At 44.1% G+C, this 16942-nt stretch overlaps 1 protein-coding gene across 6 annotated transcripts in view; it reads left to right on the top strand.

Moving 5' to 3' along the window:
• FAM13A (family with sequence similarity 13 member A) overlaps positions 1–13573 on the top strand; it is a 163337-nt gene extending 149764 nt beyond the window's left edge. For all 6 annotated transcript variants that reach the window (XM_044429431.1, XM_044429432.1, XM_044429434.1 and 3 more), the window contains 5 exons: positions 2237–2332; positions 4812–4895; positions 7694–7890; positions 8164–8265; positions 9172–13573. In XM_044429431.1, coding sequence (XP_044285366.1) covers positions 2237–2332; positions 4812–4895; positions 7694–7890; positions 8164–8265; positions 9172–9298 — 606 coding nt within the window. In that variant the 3' untranslated portion in view covers positions 9299–13573. The remainder of the gene's footprint in view (positions 1–2236; positions 2333–4811; positions 4896–7693; positions 7891–8163; positions 8266–9171) is intronic.
• The last annotated feature ends 3369 nt before the right edge of the window (positions 13574–16942 follow it).

Raw genomic sequence — 16942 nt, 5'->3', positions numbered from 1 at the left:
TTCCAATTTGGTATGTTTCAACAATAAACGAACAACTTTCTTAATCTGCAGATAGATAAAATAGAACTTCATTTTTTCTGCACTAAATGCACTAAAATTTGAGTGTTAATATATATTTTCCAAATCCTGCAAATATTTCAATATGTTAAAGCATACGAACAACACTTGGAGTGGAAATATGACATTTAAAATGTGAAAACCATGGAGAAGAAACTGTGAGGCAAGCTGTTGCTTAAAAGACAATCCACCAGCACACTATTTACAATGTATTTGTACTCAGGCCTTGAATAAAGACATAGATTTTTCTTGTGCAAGATTAACCTCTTCAGTCACTGAAACAAAATGCAGTGCACTAGATTTTCCTCACAGAGTTGGCTTCTTCATAGGGAACTTTTCTTAAAGGAAGACCTCCAGACTTGCTTTTCAGCATGAGTTCCAAGCCCCATATTCTCATCCCGGTCTCATATGGTCTTGTCTAAAGGGCCATATTATTTGTCTCCTATTCCTGGCCTCGTGTTATTTGCCAGCATTTTGGCATTCGTTGGAACAAGCTGCTAATTTAAAATTGACGTCTCCGAGAGACACTTCATACATACGCTTTGAGTGGGTGTAAATTACACGTCCCCTCATCGTGTCCTTGCGTACCTTGAGTTTGGCAACTGTCTTGCTGGACGGGGCCTATCCATTTCCTCTAGCATTGACCGTCCACAGCTGTGTCCATGCTTTGCCATGGCGTGATGAACCAGGCCATATGACTGGCTGCTCTGTAGACTTGTTTTTCCTTCTCCCCATTCTCCTTTTTCCCCATTTTTTTTGCACTTATTGTACCTAAAATATCTGCTACTCAGACCATTGTCCAAGCATTACAATTGCCATTCTTTTCGCCTCCTCAGAAATAATGCTTTACAGTCCCTGCCTGAAATTAATGACATGATTATTACTGTCAACACTTCCGTTAGCGGTTTCAAGGAGTGTTACAGTTGCAACAGGGGGAAAACAATTCCAAATAAGTTATTTAACATGTCTGCCTCCTCTCAAAAGCCAAGTTCCACTCTCTTGTTGCTATGATCTTGCAGATCTTAATAGAATTAATGATGTAGCGCTAATAAAATGCAGAGAAGGTCCGCAGTTGGATTCCAGAAGTCTCTGCAATATTTCAGGCTTCCTCTTGATAGATGAAAACACTTTTTTAAAAAATTGCAGATGGGAGCAGCAAACATAATTGCTGCAAATTTTTTAGATAAAGTGGAGCCAAGAACAGACTTTGAGTCTCTCAGAGACAGTAAGATGTTTACTTTCCAAGTTGGTGTTGCTGGTAAAGAGGAAACCTTAGAACTGCAGGTGGTAACTTCGTGGTCCTTCTCTGGGAGCTTGCCATGAAGGATATAAGGAAGGTGGCTACCTGGAGAAGGCACTTTTCAACCTGGTCCCCCATCTATGGAACCAGCTTCCCAGAGAGGTGCGCTTGGTGCCAACCCGATACACTTTTTGGTGCCAGGCTAAAACCTTTTTTATTTTCACAGTATTTTAACTGTTGAACATTTTAATTCTTAGCTTGCTTTATATGACACTGTTGTTATTTATCAGTTATTTATTTGTTTTAAATTTTTAATATTTTGTAAGCCATCCAGAGAGTCATTGACTAAATAGGAATGGTATAAAATGCCAGCCATACATACATACATACATACATAAATGTACATTATTAATGATGATGACCATTTAGATAGCAATAATTTTATGAACTTAAAGGCATGTTGTTCTATTGCAGAACATTAGTTCAGTTGTATATTACAGAGAGTAAATTCCACCTGCAATTCTCTGACTGAAAGTGACGCATTCCCAGGTCTCCTGCCTTTTCTTGGCATTGGTTGGTGTTGTGAAATAGGTTCATCAGTCCGCCTGCAGGGACTAATTTATCGCCCACGTGAGAATGGGAGCCCTTGGTATCAAGGGGTTCTGGTGCAATGTGGCAAAGAAGGAAGCCAAGAACCAGCAGCTCTTTGTGTATGTACGGTATCACTTGAGCTCCTTGCCAATAGTTCCAAGCTGACTGTTTCTAGGCCTGCCTTCTTAAGCAGGACAGGGAGAAAAATTACTCTTAGTTTGAACACCAATCCAGGCAGTCATTAGGTCCTTGCTTCTCCTGCGAGTTTCAGCGGGGGACAATAACAGAGAGCCCTCCAAATCTTTCACTGCCACCTGCATTCAGCCAAATGTATTTTCTTCTTTCCAGGTCACAAAGCATGAGCGGCAGATGATGAAGCCCCTGTATGACAGATACCGCTTGGTCAAGCAGATCCTCTCGAGGGCCAACTCCATCCCTATTATTGTGAGTACGGCCCTTTTCTATGGGAGTTCAGCTTAGTGTCAGTCTTGGCCGCGTGTGAGGAAGGTTCCTGTTTTTGTGCACTGCATTGACCCCCTTTTCCTCAATCTCACCCAAGTCCCTCCATTTAGTGCCAGCTAGACCGGTGCGTGTCCCAAGAAAGCTGAGGGAAGATGGAAGATTCAAGAGTCGGTCCCATGGCACAGGGTACTTGTGCAAGGTGTTTCTGTGGCCCCTTGATGCTAAACTCAGACATTTGAAAAGAATTTTCCGCAGTGAAGGTCCAGCGGTGGCACAGGAGGCTCTCGCCCCGACATTGCTCTGTGATTCACACAAGCAGGATAGTCCATGCTGTAACCCCCTGCTGTGGTTTTCTACTACCACACAAGTGAGCAGTGGGACAAGAGGAGAGACAAGCCCATCGTCTCAGGAGTATGTCCATCTTCTGAGGACCGGATATGCTGAATGAACATTGCTTGAGCCCTTGGAGGCACAGGATAATATTCTGCACTGCTCACCCTTGTTCCTCTTCCTCTCCTTTGATTTCTGTCAACATGCCAGATCTAACAGGTTCTGGCTGCTCCCAGTGGAGAGCGTGCCAGGAACATCAGTGTGTCTTGGCTCTCCTTGCTCTGAGGGAACCGGCAATGTTTGGTCCTGCCAAGTCGTTGAGGCTTCTTTAGCTGAAGGGAGTGGGCAAGCAGGGATCTGGTTGCTAGAGGAAAAAGTACAGCAAATAGCTAGAATTTGCTCCACAAACACTGCTGATCTATCAGAGAGAGAAGGCAGAAGAACGCACCCAGTTGAGCAGAAGCCAGGGTGTTCCTCCCCAGCTCTAAATGTACATTTTAATTTGGGATCTTCATTAGTATCAGTGTCCACAAAGCAAGCTTAAATAGCCCTTTGCAGTCACTGCCGTGCAAAAGGTAGAGCACACACTGACTTCTGGGTTGAGCCCAGATTCCTTTTTCTGCTGTGTTAAAAGTCTAACCAGAAACTCTGGATTCTACAGTTAGAAGGAAACTGACATACTAGACCCAGTTGGGGGAGGGTGTGTTATTTTGGTTGCAACATTCTTCGTGATTAATTTGGAGAGTGGGCTTGACATTATCTGTTCATGCTTTGCCGTGAGCTGGTAACAAAGAGTTGCAAATAAAGGACAGTTTAAAGGGGAAGCAAAAGAGGTCTGAGGAGAAAGGGGCCATACTCAGAGAAGCTCCTACTCCTTGCGGCTGATGAAATGCAGGCCTCACCTGGCCTCTAATTGTTGAGTGAACACTCCTGAAGTTTTCCTTTGCAAACATGAGGACTAGATAGCTGATTGGTTTTGTTTTTAAAGAATGAGACTGGCACCCTGCATGTTGTGTTGCTGCTGGTCTCACTGCTTTGTGGTACATTCATTCCAGTGCTGTTTCCTGGGCATTCGGACCATTTGTATCCCAGCCAATGCAAACAAGAAATGCTTTCCTTTTACTTTCAGCCTCTTCCTTTATTTTCATGAATGAGTGTTTATTTTCACTCCTTCATTGCTGCCAGACCAAGCCCTGTACCTTGGCAGGGATTTTTTTAAAAAATAAGTATTCTATTGAGGTGAATGGGTGGGATAGCACATGGGCTTCTCAGGTTTGTCCCATATGTCTTGGCAAGCACCAGTTATTTATGGGTCTAAGACATGATCCGACAAGAGATACCTGTTCTCTTAGTCCAGGTGGAATGGGGAGGTGCCCCACAAGAGCATAAAAGCCCTCCCCAGTCCTGCTTCCTTCAGAGAGGAGGACTTCAAGCAAGGAAAATTTCTCAGTGGGTTGATTTTATACAAAAACAAACACCATATTCCTGGAATCAGCCTGATGAATCTTTCACAGGATCTGTGAAAACCCCCTAAGTATACAAAAAGTCAGCTGTCCACATTTCCTTATTATGCAGTGACTTTGTGACTCCCCAGCTGAAAATGATTGAAATGAGGAAGCCTCTGGTTCTGAGGAATGCCATGAGTGCGTGAGAGCCAGGGCTGCTGCAGCGGCTTGAAAAGCATAATGGGAGGACGATAAGCATAATCTCTGAAAAGCATAGTGGGAGCAGCAGCCACTCGGCTGGGCTTCCCCAGCCTGGTGTCCTTCAGATGTGCAGGAATACCCTATAATTCTGGCTGGGGGGTGATGGGAGTTGTATTTCAGTGCTCCCGGAGAGTGCCAGAGTTGCAAAGGACTGTATTTGATAGGTTTGCTTTCCTTGTTTTCCACGAAGTCAGATGATGATGACAACTATGATAGTTGTGGTTATTCCTTCTTAAGATTTGACAGTGATGTTTTTTGTTTAAATTCATTCCTGGGGATGATTTTGGTTTTGATTTGGAAATGAGTCAGAAGGAGCAGATGAGGGGAGAAGGAGATTGAGAGAGGGAAGGAAGGATGACAGATGGACAGAAGAGAGGAAGGAGGAAGGGGTCACAATGTAACCTGCTTGTTAACACCTGTCACAGGGTTCCCCCTCCAGCAAGCGGAGAAGCCCTTTGCTGCAGCCAATTATCGAGGGTGAAACTGCTTCCTTCTTCAAGGAGATAAAGGTGAAAAAGAACAACCTCCCACTGCTAACTAATTCGCTCAGCCTGCATCACTTCCCCTCTCCTGCTATGAAAGTGATAGACTTTTTCCATTCTTAATTGCTGATTCTTTTACCATATTTCCAAGACACAAAATCAGTAGCTGCCTGTCCTCGACCACTTTCCGCCTTTCTCTGTTACAGCTTAGCTTTCAGTGTCTCCTTGGCTTCCCCCACCCCCTGTTTATTTTTGCTTTTTACATAGAAGCAGCTTTTGATTTGCAAAATGCACGATGCAGCTTTGCGCCTTCTACCATCCTCTTCTTTTTGCTTTCGTAATCCATACTATGCTTGCCTCCGGCCTGGGTGTTTTGGCTTGTACTCTGTGTCCTGGACCTGCATCTACACCTGCAGCACAGTGAGATAGCAGAGCCATGCGGGGAGAGGTGGCAAAAATGGATTCTGCCACCCCAGACTGCAGGTGCAAGATCCCGTTCTTGAACAGTTTCCTCCGAGTGAATAACTCAGTGCAAGTAGAACACTAGCACTTTGAGAAGAGAAGCTTTGATCCAGCTCTACTGCTCTGGTTTCTGCCCCAGAGATTTTTATTAGGATAGCAGATCATCCAAAATCGCAGTCACTGCCAGGTTCCTGCCACCACCTGATTGCCTCCAGATAGTGCAATGTATGTGCAACTAACTGTGGGTAGGCTGGGGCAAGTTTCTCTGTCATATATAATGGCATTGCATCTCCTCAAGCAATCCACTTTCGGTTATGCTCAGTCCTGAGTTTCTGTATAAATCCATTTTTTTAGAAGCCAAGGAACAATGAGTATTGTGTGCTCCTTGGAAAGTTATCTGATCGAGTCATGTTTCCCAGAGTTGCAATGAATGCCGCTCCCAAAGGGTAAAACCAATGCTGAATTTGGTCCATGACATTCACCAGAGAGCACCTCAGCTGTGGGGCAGTGTAGAAATGAAAGACGTAAATAACAGCCACAACAACTTACAGTACTCTTGTGAGGATTGTTTGGAACACCCAAAAACACATTATGTCTGAAGGCGATAATGAACAGATAGTGCCAGCTCACAGCTTGGTTTGTACCTCAATTCCTTGCTGATAACTCTGAATATGAAGGAGTTGAAGTGCAACAGTCCGAACAAGGAAAACTCCATCGAGGGCCTGCCACCTTTCTGGCGCTTCTTCTGGGCACACCACGAGAGGTCCTTTGTGGAAGGGACGTTGGGTGGGTATGCTTCTTCCCCACTCCTGCCAGCGCTGCCAGGCCCTTTTTAACCTTTGCTAGGCACCATCGTTGGCCAAGCTGCTGCCTCCTCGGTCATCTCTGTGTACAAGCCATGCTATTATAACATAGCAGATCAGTCCTTTCAGGCGTGTAGGAGCAGCATCAGTTTGCTTTGCTTCTCTGAAACCTTCAGTGGCTTTTTTTTCAGTTCCCAGAAACGCGCTCTCTTTTAAGATTCAGGTTGGCCAGGAACGCTAATATGGATGACAAGTTTTTGGTGCTGTCTTAAGACTGCACTGTGTTCACCCACCGAATTCCACTTGGCAAAGGCCCCTTTTGCCTGTCCTCTTGGATGAGAGTAATGCCTTGGCAATACTTGCTGCGGGAACATTGCAATTAGGGGAGGCACGGAGCTCTCCCACTAGTCTCAAGGCCAACTCACAGTGGTAGCCTTCATCAGCAGCATGAAGCATTCGCACTCATACAGAAACTGAAGCTGCGAGCTGTCTAGAGTTATAAATGTGAAGTTCTGCTACAAGATTTGCCCCCTTCATTAGGTTGCTCATGGGGAAAGGGGGCATCAGACTTTGTTTTCTTCTTACAGTGCCAAGATAGGGGCAGGTTCTGAATTGCACCTTTATACCTCTGCAACTGTGGTCTCCCAGGCTGCCAAGGTGCTCTGCCCAATCTCCATCTCCTCTCCTTGCCACATTGACTGGAGAGGATTATGAAGATCCTTGTCCACTGCTCACCCAGTGGAACACCTTGATTGCAGCTTAGGGATTCTGCTAGATCACGCTGTATCCATTGCCCGTTCCTGTTCCAACACCACTCACACAATGATACTATTATCAGTTTCATTATCAATGCTGTAGGCACCTTTCTCCAAAAGGGGGAAAAAACCACTTGGAATAGAATTAAAACATGCCACATTTAAAATAGCTAAAGCAATTATCCATTAAAGTTCACTCACCCCCTAAAACATCAGTAACAGCTGTAAACAGTTCAGCTTATGCATGAAACAGCACATATGCCCAGGAATAGAAGAAACAGGAGATCTTCTATATACTTCTTAGTTTATAATAAACCTTCTGTTGGGTTAAAATACAAATAAAATGACAAATTTTGGTACTGTGTCTCAAGACTGCCGGTTTTAGAATTTTTCCTGGAATTGCTCGATTTAATCCAAGCAAACAAAAGTTTACCTCTTTTTTATTGTCCTTCTCCGCCATGGTGATTTCGCTGCACTGTCACCCACTAACTGGGGGGAATTTGGGGGCGCTGTTCTTCCTGTTACGGGCTTCTGCTTCACTCTGCACATTCAGCCTGCTTTACTGCATGGAGCTCTTCCAAGTGGCCTGCCATCTAAGGGCCTGAGCGTGTCTCCCTGGTGAGGTGTTGTGTTGGTCAGCTTCCAGCAAGAGCCACCTGTGTGCGTTGGTGGCCAAGCAGTGCAGACCAGCCTTCCATATGTGAAACTGGCACTCCTTCTGCGTTTGGAGTGTGGTGCTGCATGCAGGGAAAGGCGCTGTGTAAAGACAGCATAGATGGTAGTAACCCCTGTTGTCTCCCCCCAGGAGGAGGAAGATGCTTCTGAAGAGGACACGAATGTGAAAGCCGATTTCACAGTCACCATAAAATCAGACTTCAGTGTGCGAAGTTTCTTGGACCAGCTGGAAGAGGATGCAGATGGCTTTGTTTCTCCAGTGGATGATAGGATTCCTTCCAGAAACAGCCAAGATATGGGGATATCCAATCTTCACGCCGCCTCTATGTATGTCAGGTTTTTGGCAGTCAGCTTTGTATCTTGTATACTGTTTGTTGGGTGTAACAACTTATAGGGGAAAGGGGTATGGGATGGGGGAGTAGCTATTCTTTGTGAGCTTGGTTTTCTTAATAATAAGAGCTGATGTACATAATGTGCGTCATCTATTGCTTGATGATATGACGGTTATTGTTTCAGCTGGCTTGGTGGGAATTCTGTGATTTTTAATTTTTTAAACCATTCTTCAGTGTTTGGATGTCTATTTTCTCTTCTGTTCTGCAGGCCAGAACTTGTCGAGCAGCTTCAAGAGGTCAGAGAAGAGAAAAAGAGGATCCGAAAAAAATTGAGAGATTTTGAGGACAATTTTTTCCGACAAAATGGAAGGTAATTTCCTCCCCCTTCCCTCCACATACTTTCTCCTTCCCATTTTAGAGCATAACCCCTTGCTAATGTCTTGCTTATTAAATCTTGCATCCAGTCTGAGCAGGCCAGGAAATTAACATTTATTAATCCCTTGCTATACCAGGACTTCCAGTTACCTTTATCATGTGGGCACTTGCTTCATCCAGCCCTATGCACCATTGTGCCCAAATCTGTTTGTAAAAGGCCCCTAGAGAGTTGGGCCCACTGAGAAGTCACTTTCCCCCATGTATTCAAACTGCTTCTAGACATGGGCTGGGTTGGAGACGTTCTTTTCCACACAGCTAAACATACAGGTGGGAAATTCAACAGGACTTCTTGTGCTTCACCCTTTGAAAACAGTTACAAGGGTGACATGTATGTGCAAAGTTATTGTGAGAAAAATGGTAGGCAAGATTTCTTTCTGAGAGAGCCCTTGTGAATCCCAGAACTGTTTCAAGACCCAATTTGCAGTTTCTTCACCAATTTGGAATAACAAGGGATATCATTTTTCCATTTTTCTGTTACATCAGAGATAGTTGTAAGGATAAGTCTGAGAGGAGGAGAAGAATTATGCAAGCTGCCTTGAGTTTCTTGAAAGGAAAGAAGGCAGGATATAAATATTATGCATGCATGCATGCTATGAGGTCTAGAAGCACTGTGTGTTAAAAAAGAATCCAGTGTTCTCTGTCCTGCACGTAGCCAGCACAACACAAAGAAGGGATGCACCTTGTTTGCGCCATGGAGCAGATTGTCACAGTCGCCATCTTTCCTAACAGAACATTAGAGTGCAAGTGTCCGAGTGATCCACCGCCAACAGGCCATCTTGGAAAATGATATTGTAATGAAACCTGCTCTCATCTCTCCTGTTTTGTTTGGTTTTTCTTACAGAAATGTCCAGAAAGAAGACCGTGCTCCTATGGCCGAAGAGTATAGTGAATACAAGAAGGTTAAGGCCAAGCTGAGGCTTCTGGAGGTCCTAATCAGCAAAAGAGATATTGGATCCAAGATCATGTAATGAAGGCCTGCTTGACCTTGCCAATAGAGTTAAGAAGTTGACCAAGCCAGAGGGATGATTGGTTGAAGAACTCGGAAGAGCCTGATTCTGTGAGGGCCTTTTTAGCCGCTCTCCCTGGCTGATGGAAGAGGAGGAAGGAGAGTTGTGCTTCTTTCTTCAGACTTGTGGCCTGTTCCATCTTCAAGCTGGCCATCTAAGCCAGCATGGGGGGCAGGTTCTGACGCACTCAGACTTTGCTCCAGGAGGGTCCTTTTTTGCTACAATCATCCTGTGACCTTGTGAAACACTTAGACTAACAGAGTCCAATTTATACCTTCTCTGGAGGGTCAGTGCAAGAGTGATGAACTGGTTTGTGTTATCATGAATCTCCAAATAATCACCTGCCATTGTCAGACCAATAAACTACCCAGGTCTCTTCTAATGGGGAGGGGCTCACATTCTGAGATGATTATATGGCTTTAAAGTGAGCAGGGGGGAAAGAGAGATTCTCAGGATCTCACACTTGACTGCGATTTTGATTGCTGGTATGCAACCTCTTTTAGTTTGCTCATTGAATGTGGAACTCAGTAGGAAATATTTTGTGCTACCTTGGCCCCTGATATGACTTTTTCTTTTTAAGTAAGAGGACTATTACTTTTTCTTCAGGTTTTTCTTTTTCTGAAAAGTAATTTCACACCAACTGCCCCTTTTGTTTGTCCAGACAAAAAGAGGAGAAGCTGGGAAAATGGACCTTGGTAACAGGGTCTTTGGTGGTGGCGCTGAAGCCCTTTTCTGATACGATTCTGAAATTCCTTGGAAACGTCCTAGGAGTTTCCATGTCTGGAGGTCAGGAACAACAGACAAGCTTTCCTGAAGGATTCGTCTTTCCACCTGATGCCAGTTTTCCCTCTTGCAACTGTGGCGCATTCTACAATGTCCTCTTGGTTCACGCGGAGCGATAAGGGTAGCCTATCAAGCTGCTCCCTTGTAACTTTCCAGAACTTTTTGCAACACACTTTGGTTTGTGGGACGTGTAGAGCTTTGTGCACAGACAAATAATTGTGGACAGGTCCTTAATAAGCAAAACGGGTGAACACCTCCAGAGACTGGGGGTTTGTGAGGGGGCAGGCTTTGAGGTTATTAACAATGTGTGCCATGTCTTCACAACTTCTCTGTTAACCCCAGAAACTGGCAGATCCAACGAGGGGATTGTTTTGTTTTTTGTTAAGCCACAGCTGCTTATGTGATGATGATGTTGCTGTACTCTCAGATAGCTTGTATAAACTTGTAGGTACAATGATGCACTTTAGAGAGAGAGAGAGAGAGAGAGAGAAATATATATTTTTTAAGAAATGGAAAACAAATAGTAAGAAAGTGTAACCAAAATTATACTTTAAGAAAGAAAAAAAAAACAATCTTTTGTCTACCTGACTGTTTTATTATGCCATTCTTTTAGGAAGGAAAAATATGTCTGAAACACAGCTTTAAGATTTATCTAGCGAAGCAAGCAGCTAACACAAAAGGATGTCATAATCAGAAACCATTCCAAACACCAGCACTAGGAAGCTTTGAAATACGTGTTTGATATCATGAATAATTTCCTATCAAAGCTCATAGAGCAGCTTCCCACTGTCTGCAAAAATGTGTTGAATTAAAAACTTGGAGGCAAAGTACAAAAAAAACCCATTAAATTAATGCTCATCCAAATAGCAATTACTAAGATTTTTCCCATCAACAGTGATAAAAGAAAGTGTAGGACTGGTTCCAAAGAATGGTGACACTAGTTCTGTGAGCCTAAGGGAGCTTTAGACTTGTTTTTCTCGAGAAGCAGCCCTTTATGTGACATGGCCAATGGAGGCGTGGTGTGTGGCGTGCAGAAAACAGCCCAGAGTTGCTGTCAATGCTTTCGATAGAGCTTTCCTGTACATGTTGACTCAGAAGTGAGCCCACTGAATTCAGCAGGGCTTACTCTCAGGAAAATATTACAGGATTGCTGCCAAAGTAGCTCTTTGGATCTCAGTCGCCATTTTTAACATGACTTTTATTTTCTTTCCAAAATCTCTACTGGCAGGATTTTTTTTTAACCGAGTGTGATGTTTCTAGGTCCAGAGTCTGAACTAATGTGTTCATGTGATTTTTTTTCCCCCCTTCTGTGGCACTCAAAGAGAATGGTGTGTGCCTCTCTTTATTTCCCATTTGATCCCATTTGAATGCATGACTATATATTACAGAATGCTAATATAAATTAATGAAGTTGAGACATTTATTTTAAAGCAAAATAAGAATGATAATTAATGAAGCATTTACCAATATAAATGATTCCTAGAATTATTTTTTTAATGACGCTTTGTAATTTGTTCACAGGCTTACTCTTGAGTGAACAACGAAATCATTAGCGATTTTTTTTTACATTAAAAGAAACATGGGGCAAAGAACATGTCTTCTCCTGATCGCTTCATTAGGCTTCCAGGTATATCTGTGTCCATTCATGCAGATACTCATATCCTGAATTGTTTTTTCTGTCACCAACTAAAAGCAGTCTTGGGCTCAAGGGGTGGAGGGTAAGTTGGCAGCTTCTCAGCTAGGATTCCTGATAAGTTGACTGACACAAGATGGCCAATCAGCCTTCGAACATAGAGCAGCTTCTTACCCAGTGTGTACCGTGGGCTGGTCAGCTAACTGAGAACAAGAACTTTCTGCAGGTTCTTACAGTCTTATACTCCATCCTGCATTCTCCTTTCCACTGTGCAAGGAGAACAACCATAAGGGACATTTGCAAATGGGAACTTCGCTGGCCCTGGAAATTTAATCCCTTTACAAAGGGGATTTAATTCCCAGGGTCTGGAAAATCCAATGGGATCTTACTGTTCCTTTCTTCCCTTGGAGAGGAGAGAAGGCGGAGGAAGTGGCTGAGATGGAAGAGTCATTTATGTGCAAATACACAGTCACCAAAAAAAAAAATATTACCTTATCTGTGAATTTCACCAGAGTACTTTGAAGCATGCAAGTCTCTCCCCACACACACTGCTTTGCCTTTTGAGTATGTGTTGGTGAAGTTCCTGGTTCACAGGATGAGTATTTGTGGCTACCATGAAGGGAAGAGCAGCAATGGAGGGGGAATGGCTGAGCAACTGTTGTCTATGCAAAGGAAGCTAAGAAATGCCTGTTTTCAGGGATGGCTCAAAGAAGGATTGTGGCAGGCAAAAGGGCTGATTTGTCATAATTCTCATACCTTCCTCCTGAGCTTTAAGCTGTCAAATAATTCTCCACGTGTATGCAGAGGTGTCCTCACCAAATCGGGGCTTTTAAATTGATTAAAAAATGGATGCAAGGTTATGTAGAGTGCATAAGCTCTTATTCTCTATCCTTCACATAAGAAATGGTCAAAGAATGTCCTTGTAGTTCTATCACCCACATGCCAAACCATTTTATCAAAGTGCTTCTGCCACATTTTTACAGGGAAATTATTGCACATAAGCAAAGCAGCATGTCCCGAAATCTTTTCCCCCTCACCTGTTTCTTTTTCTCCTGTGACATTAACAAAGGCAAGACACAGGTTACTCTTGAGGGCGCTTAATTCTGTCTGTCCTTGGAAAAAGAGTTTGTCCTCTGGGCAGCTCATCCTGAGGTCATCTTCTGTAAGTCTCCTAGGTTTTCTGAAATGCCTCGGGTTTTGCAATGGTGGAAGAAACAAGGCGGGAGATTAGTAAACTTCTTAGGTCTTGGGGGCTAGGAGGTTCTAGCTAAACTCTTTCCATTCACAAGTGGCGTATTACACTGCACAGCCCCCTAAGAGCACCTATTGCTTAAAATCCTCTGCATGGCCACTCAATCTATATAGTCCGGAACAACCAGGAAAAGCTTCCTGCATAAACCCTTTCGAAGTGGGTAAGCCGCCCTCTCCCACTGTACACTTTCCATGGCTCTTGCCCAAGAAACATTCCCCAGCAATTGTGCCTTTTCATGTTTTATGTATGCACAACTTGATTACAGTTGGAAAGCCGAAGCCAGTAACTGTCTGTCAGACTGTACAGCTGCAGGAAATCCTTTTGTCAGGCTTCGTTCTTGGTTTGAGAGCAGCTACCCAATTTCTTCTCACCAATAAGTTGCTTTATGCACCAGATGAAACCTTGTGAGCTTAGTGCTTTGTTTACATCACTTAAAGTCAGCAAAGTTCCTTCGACACCTGAATCGTCTTAAAAATGTAACCTGATTGACAAAAGTTATGTGTGTACATTTTGGTACATGATCGTATTTTGTATAAAATGGAGAAAATAAACTATTTTTGACTCTGTATGTCTCATCAGTGTTTGCAAATGACATGCTGGTGCTGCCGGTATTTCAGAGTTTTAAGAGTCAGTTGACTCCAGTTCAACTAAAGTTAGCCATGACTTGGTCCTCAGCCCCATTATTTTCAGTGGAAACCAGTAACAACCAAATTGTGCTTCAGTTACAGCAAATGATAGGCCATCTTTTATATATAGGCCAATTTCTTACTCGTATTGGAAATAGCAGCTTGAAGCCAAAATTCCTGAAATGATCCTTCTGTATAGAATAAATCTGAGGCTGGGGGCAACATGAGACGGGTCCTCCTCATTCACCATATCCTTTCAGAACTCCCTTCTAAAGGAGACTGGCTTCTTTGCTCCATTTTTGGCAAGTTGCTACTGAAGCATTTTTATTCCTTATGGCATTCAAGGGATTTTAGTCAAATCACTATTTACTCTCTGTTTCTAAAGTTGCTTTCCCAGTTCAGTTCTGTCCCACTCCTTTTAATGTAATGCTGTTCTCTTGCAAGTTGCCACAGGGAGTCTCTTAAGGCCTAAGGACTGGATCTAGGTTTACACTGGATGAACGTGGCAGAAGTAAACTACTCCACAGCAAACCCTCCCTTCCGCTCCCCTTGCAAGTACTACACAGGGTTGCATGACACTTTGAGCGGGGAAGGCTGTGGTGGGGTGGGGGCCCCACTCTTGCAAAATGCCAATTCCGCTGGCGGAGGGCACATTCTGGATTTAAGCTGACTAGCCACGCTATGTTTACATTCCCCGCTTGGGCGATCCATTTACCTTTCAGGATTAGTAGCCATCAATATCCTCCATGAAGGTAACTAATTGGCTTTTTAAATACATCAGTCACTACATTTTGTGTAGCAAATCCTTATTCAATAGAGTCACTACAAGAGTCATACTTTACCTTTTACCTAAGTGCCTTCAAAGCAGCCAACTGTGTCTCTGTAATTCAGACACTTGATCCAATGTTAGAATTGTTTTTAATCCGTTGTTTGCATTATTTATTTGCTTTAGCTTTGTTCTTTTCTCCACTTTGGAATCTGCTTGGATTTAGAGTTGTTTAAATATACTGTAAGTTTATTAATTAAATGCCAAAATTGAGTACATGCAACAAGGCTAACAGCCACTGAAACCACCAGAGTTGCTCCTCTGTGTGCTGCTAGACTTTGTATGAGCACAACCGATGTCTCGTACCCCCAAAACCAGAAATAGCCTTAACAGGGAAGTGGAATATGCCAAGGGAGGAAGTTCGAACTTGACTAGCCACTACTGCAGGGCCTGCCCAGAAACCTGACGGCACTTTTCAAATCCTAGAAAGGCAGCCACCCAGAAGAGGGCCGGGATCTTTTCCCAATCATCCCAGGGTGCAGGACGTGGACTAATAATGGGCTCACGTTCCAGGAAGGCAGATTCCAGCCAGATACTGGGGAAAATGCCCTGGCTTTCAGTACAGTAGTGGAACCAATGAGCTAGGGAGGTGGTGGGCTCTCCCGCACTGGAGGCATTCAGATGGCGGTTGGACAGCCATCTGAGAGATGTTTTAACTTGCAGTTCTGCACTGAGCAGGGAGTTGGACTCAGTGGCCTTATAGGCAGCCCCCTTCCAATTCTGCTATTCTGTGATTCTATTATTCTTTTGTTGTCTGAGAAGCAGGCCGATGTGGTATCACATCCTGCCTTCTTTCTATGTGTAGAAGCCAGTACCTGTGCCTCCGTCATACCCAAAAGCAGCAGGTTAGCTTACAGGCTGCATAGCACCCATTCTGCCTTCCCAACACCTCAGCACCACCCCTCTGAACCCAGCATCTGCTGCCCAGTTTGGCTGCCTCATCAGCCTTGTAAGGCCAGCCTTCTAACAGATCCTCTCTTTCTGGTAGCTGCTTGTCCAATGTCCAAAGTTACCAAACACGGAGAGAAAACTTCATGCATTAAGATGCCGCTTCTGAACCTGCATGAAAGAGGACTGCTCTTGCCACCACTTGTGCAAGAGCATAGGCTTCATGGTAGGAGTATTAGTTCAAATCTTTGGCATCCTCCTTTAAAAGTAGATTTCAAGAGCATGGCTAGGAAAGACCTCTGAGTCACTGCAGAAAAGCTCATGGTTAAAAAAAAAAAAGTTCTGTATGGGACAGAACAGATAAGACAACTGAACTTGCCCTCATCTACCATCTACTTCAGGCTGACCACTTTTTAGCAGGTTTGGTTAACGATCAAAACAGGAATGGGTCAGAAATGTGTTGGATTTGCATTTCTGTGTGAGATTACCCGGTTCTTCTCCGTAGTCTCTGTGCAATCATATGAAGGATGACAGTTACAGGTAAGCAACCTGCCTTTTGTATTGCACAGAACTGGACACAACTGGCAGCTGGAAATCTGTATACTTCCAAGCTTAGAATACGGGCCTCAAAACAAAAAACAAATGTTTTTCACAATATCTGCACATAGCTGAAATGCTAAAGAAAAACATGCACACATCTGCTTAGTCCACATGTGCCATCAGGACAGTCCCTGGCAATGGAAAAGATCAGGCATGATGGAATTGCCCATCCCCAACTGAGCGGACGTGCTGGGATAGCGATCAAGACCGTGACTGCTGAGGCCGTTTCAGAAACCGCTGCTTCTGATGGCCCTTTGGCTCCACCTCATTCATTAGGCTGTAATGCATAGTCTAATTAAGGCTTAATGGTCATGGTGAGGTTCTGCTTCTGAAACTAAGCAGGCTGATTGTCTTCCTGCAGGGTGGGCATATGATCTTGCCCATGCCTGTCAACGTACAACTAAGCCATAAGGCTGTAGTCCGAGGATCAGGTGGCAGGGCAGGGACTAGGAGGGAGTGGGGTTAGGCCTGAGTGGTAAACCAGGAGGTTAAAATCCAAACTATCTGCCACAAACTTGCCACTAAGGCCCATTTCCTCTGGCCTGTAAGCTGCTTTGCGTTGCTCACAAGAGGAGAAAAGACAAGAAGATATGAATGTAATGCAGAGGAAGGTGCATTTGTTTGCTCTTGCTCCACATCAGCGACTGCTCTTCTTTGGAGCAGAAGAGTTGCGAGAAAGGTGCAATGACATCACCATAAGCACTCTCCCTAAAAATGGGGAACTCCTGGTCACCATGGCTGCCACCATCCACAGTTATCTGGCAGAATACAGCTTGGCTCTGAGGGTTTGGGCTAACCTCCTGCTCCCGGTTCAGTTCTCATTGACCTGGGTACACCTGCTTTTAACTCGTTACAGGCCTCCAGTGCAGGAGATGACAGCAAATTATGTGCACACAGGAACACATCTGTAGGAGCCATCGCTGCTAGAAGCAGACTCGCCTCCTGCAGCAAGTGCTTTTGATGTAGAAAAGCCCTGACAACCCTTAATGATCCCAAG

The sequence above is a fragment of the Varanus komodoensis genome, unplaced genomic scaffold, assembly GCF_004798865.1.
Source record: "Varanus komodoensis strain SLA01 unplaced genomic scaffold, ASM479886v1 scaffold2, whole genome shotgun sequence".
In the NCBI taxonomy this organism is placed as follows: domain Eukaryota; kingdom Metazoa; phylum Chordata; class Lepidosauria; order Squamata; family Varanidae; genus Varanus; species Varanus komodoensis.
The sequence above is the reverse complement of the archived record's forward strand: the minus strand, read 5'-3'. Positions and strand labels throughout refer to the sequence as shown.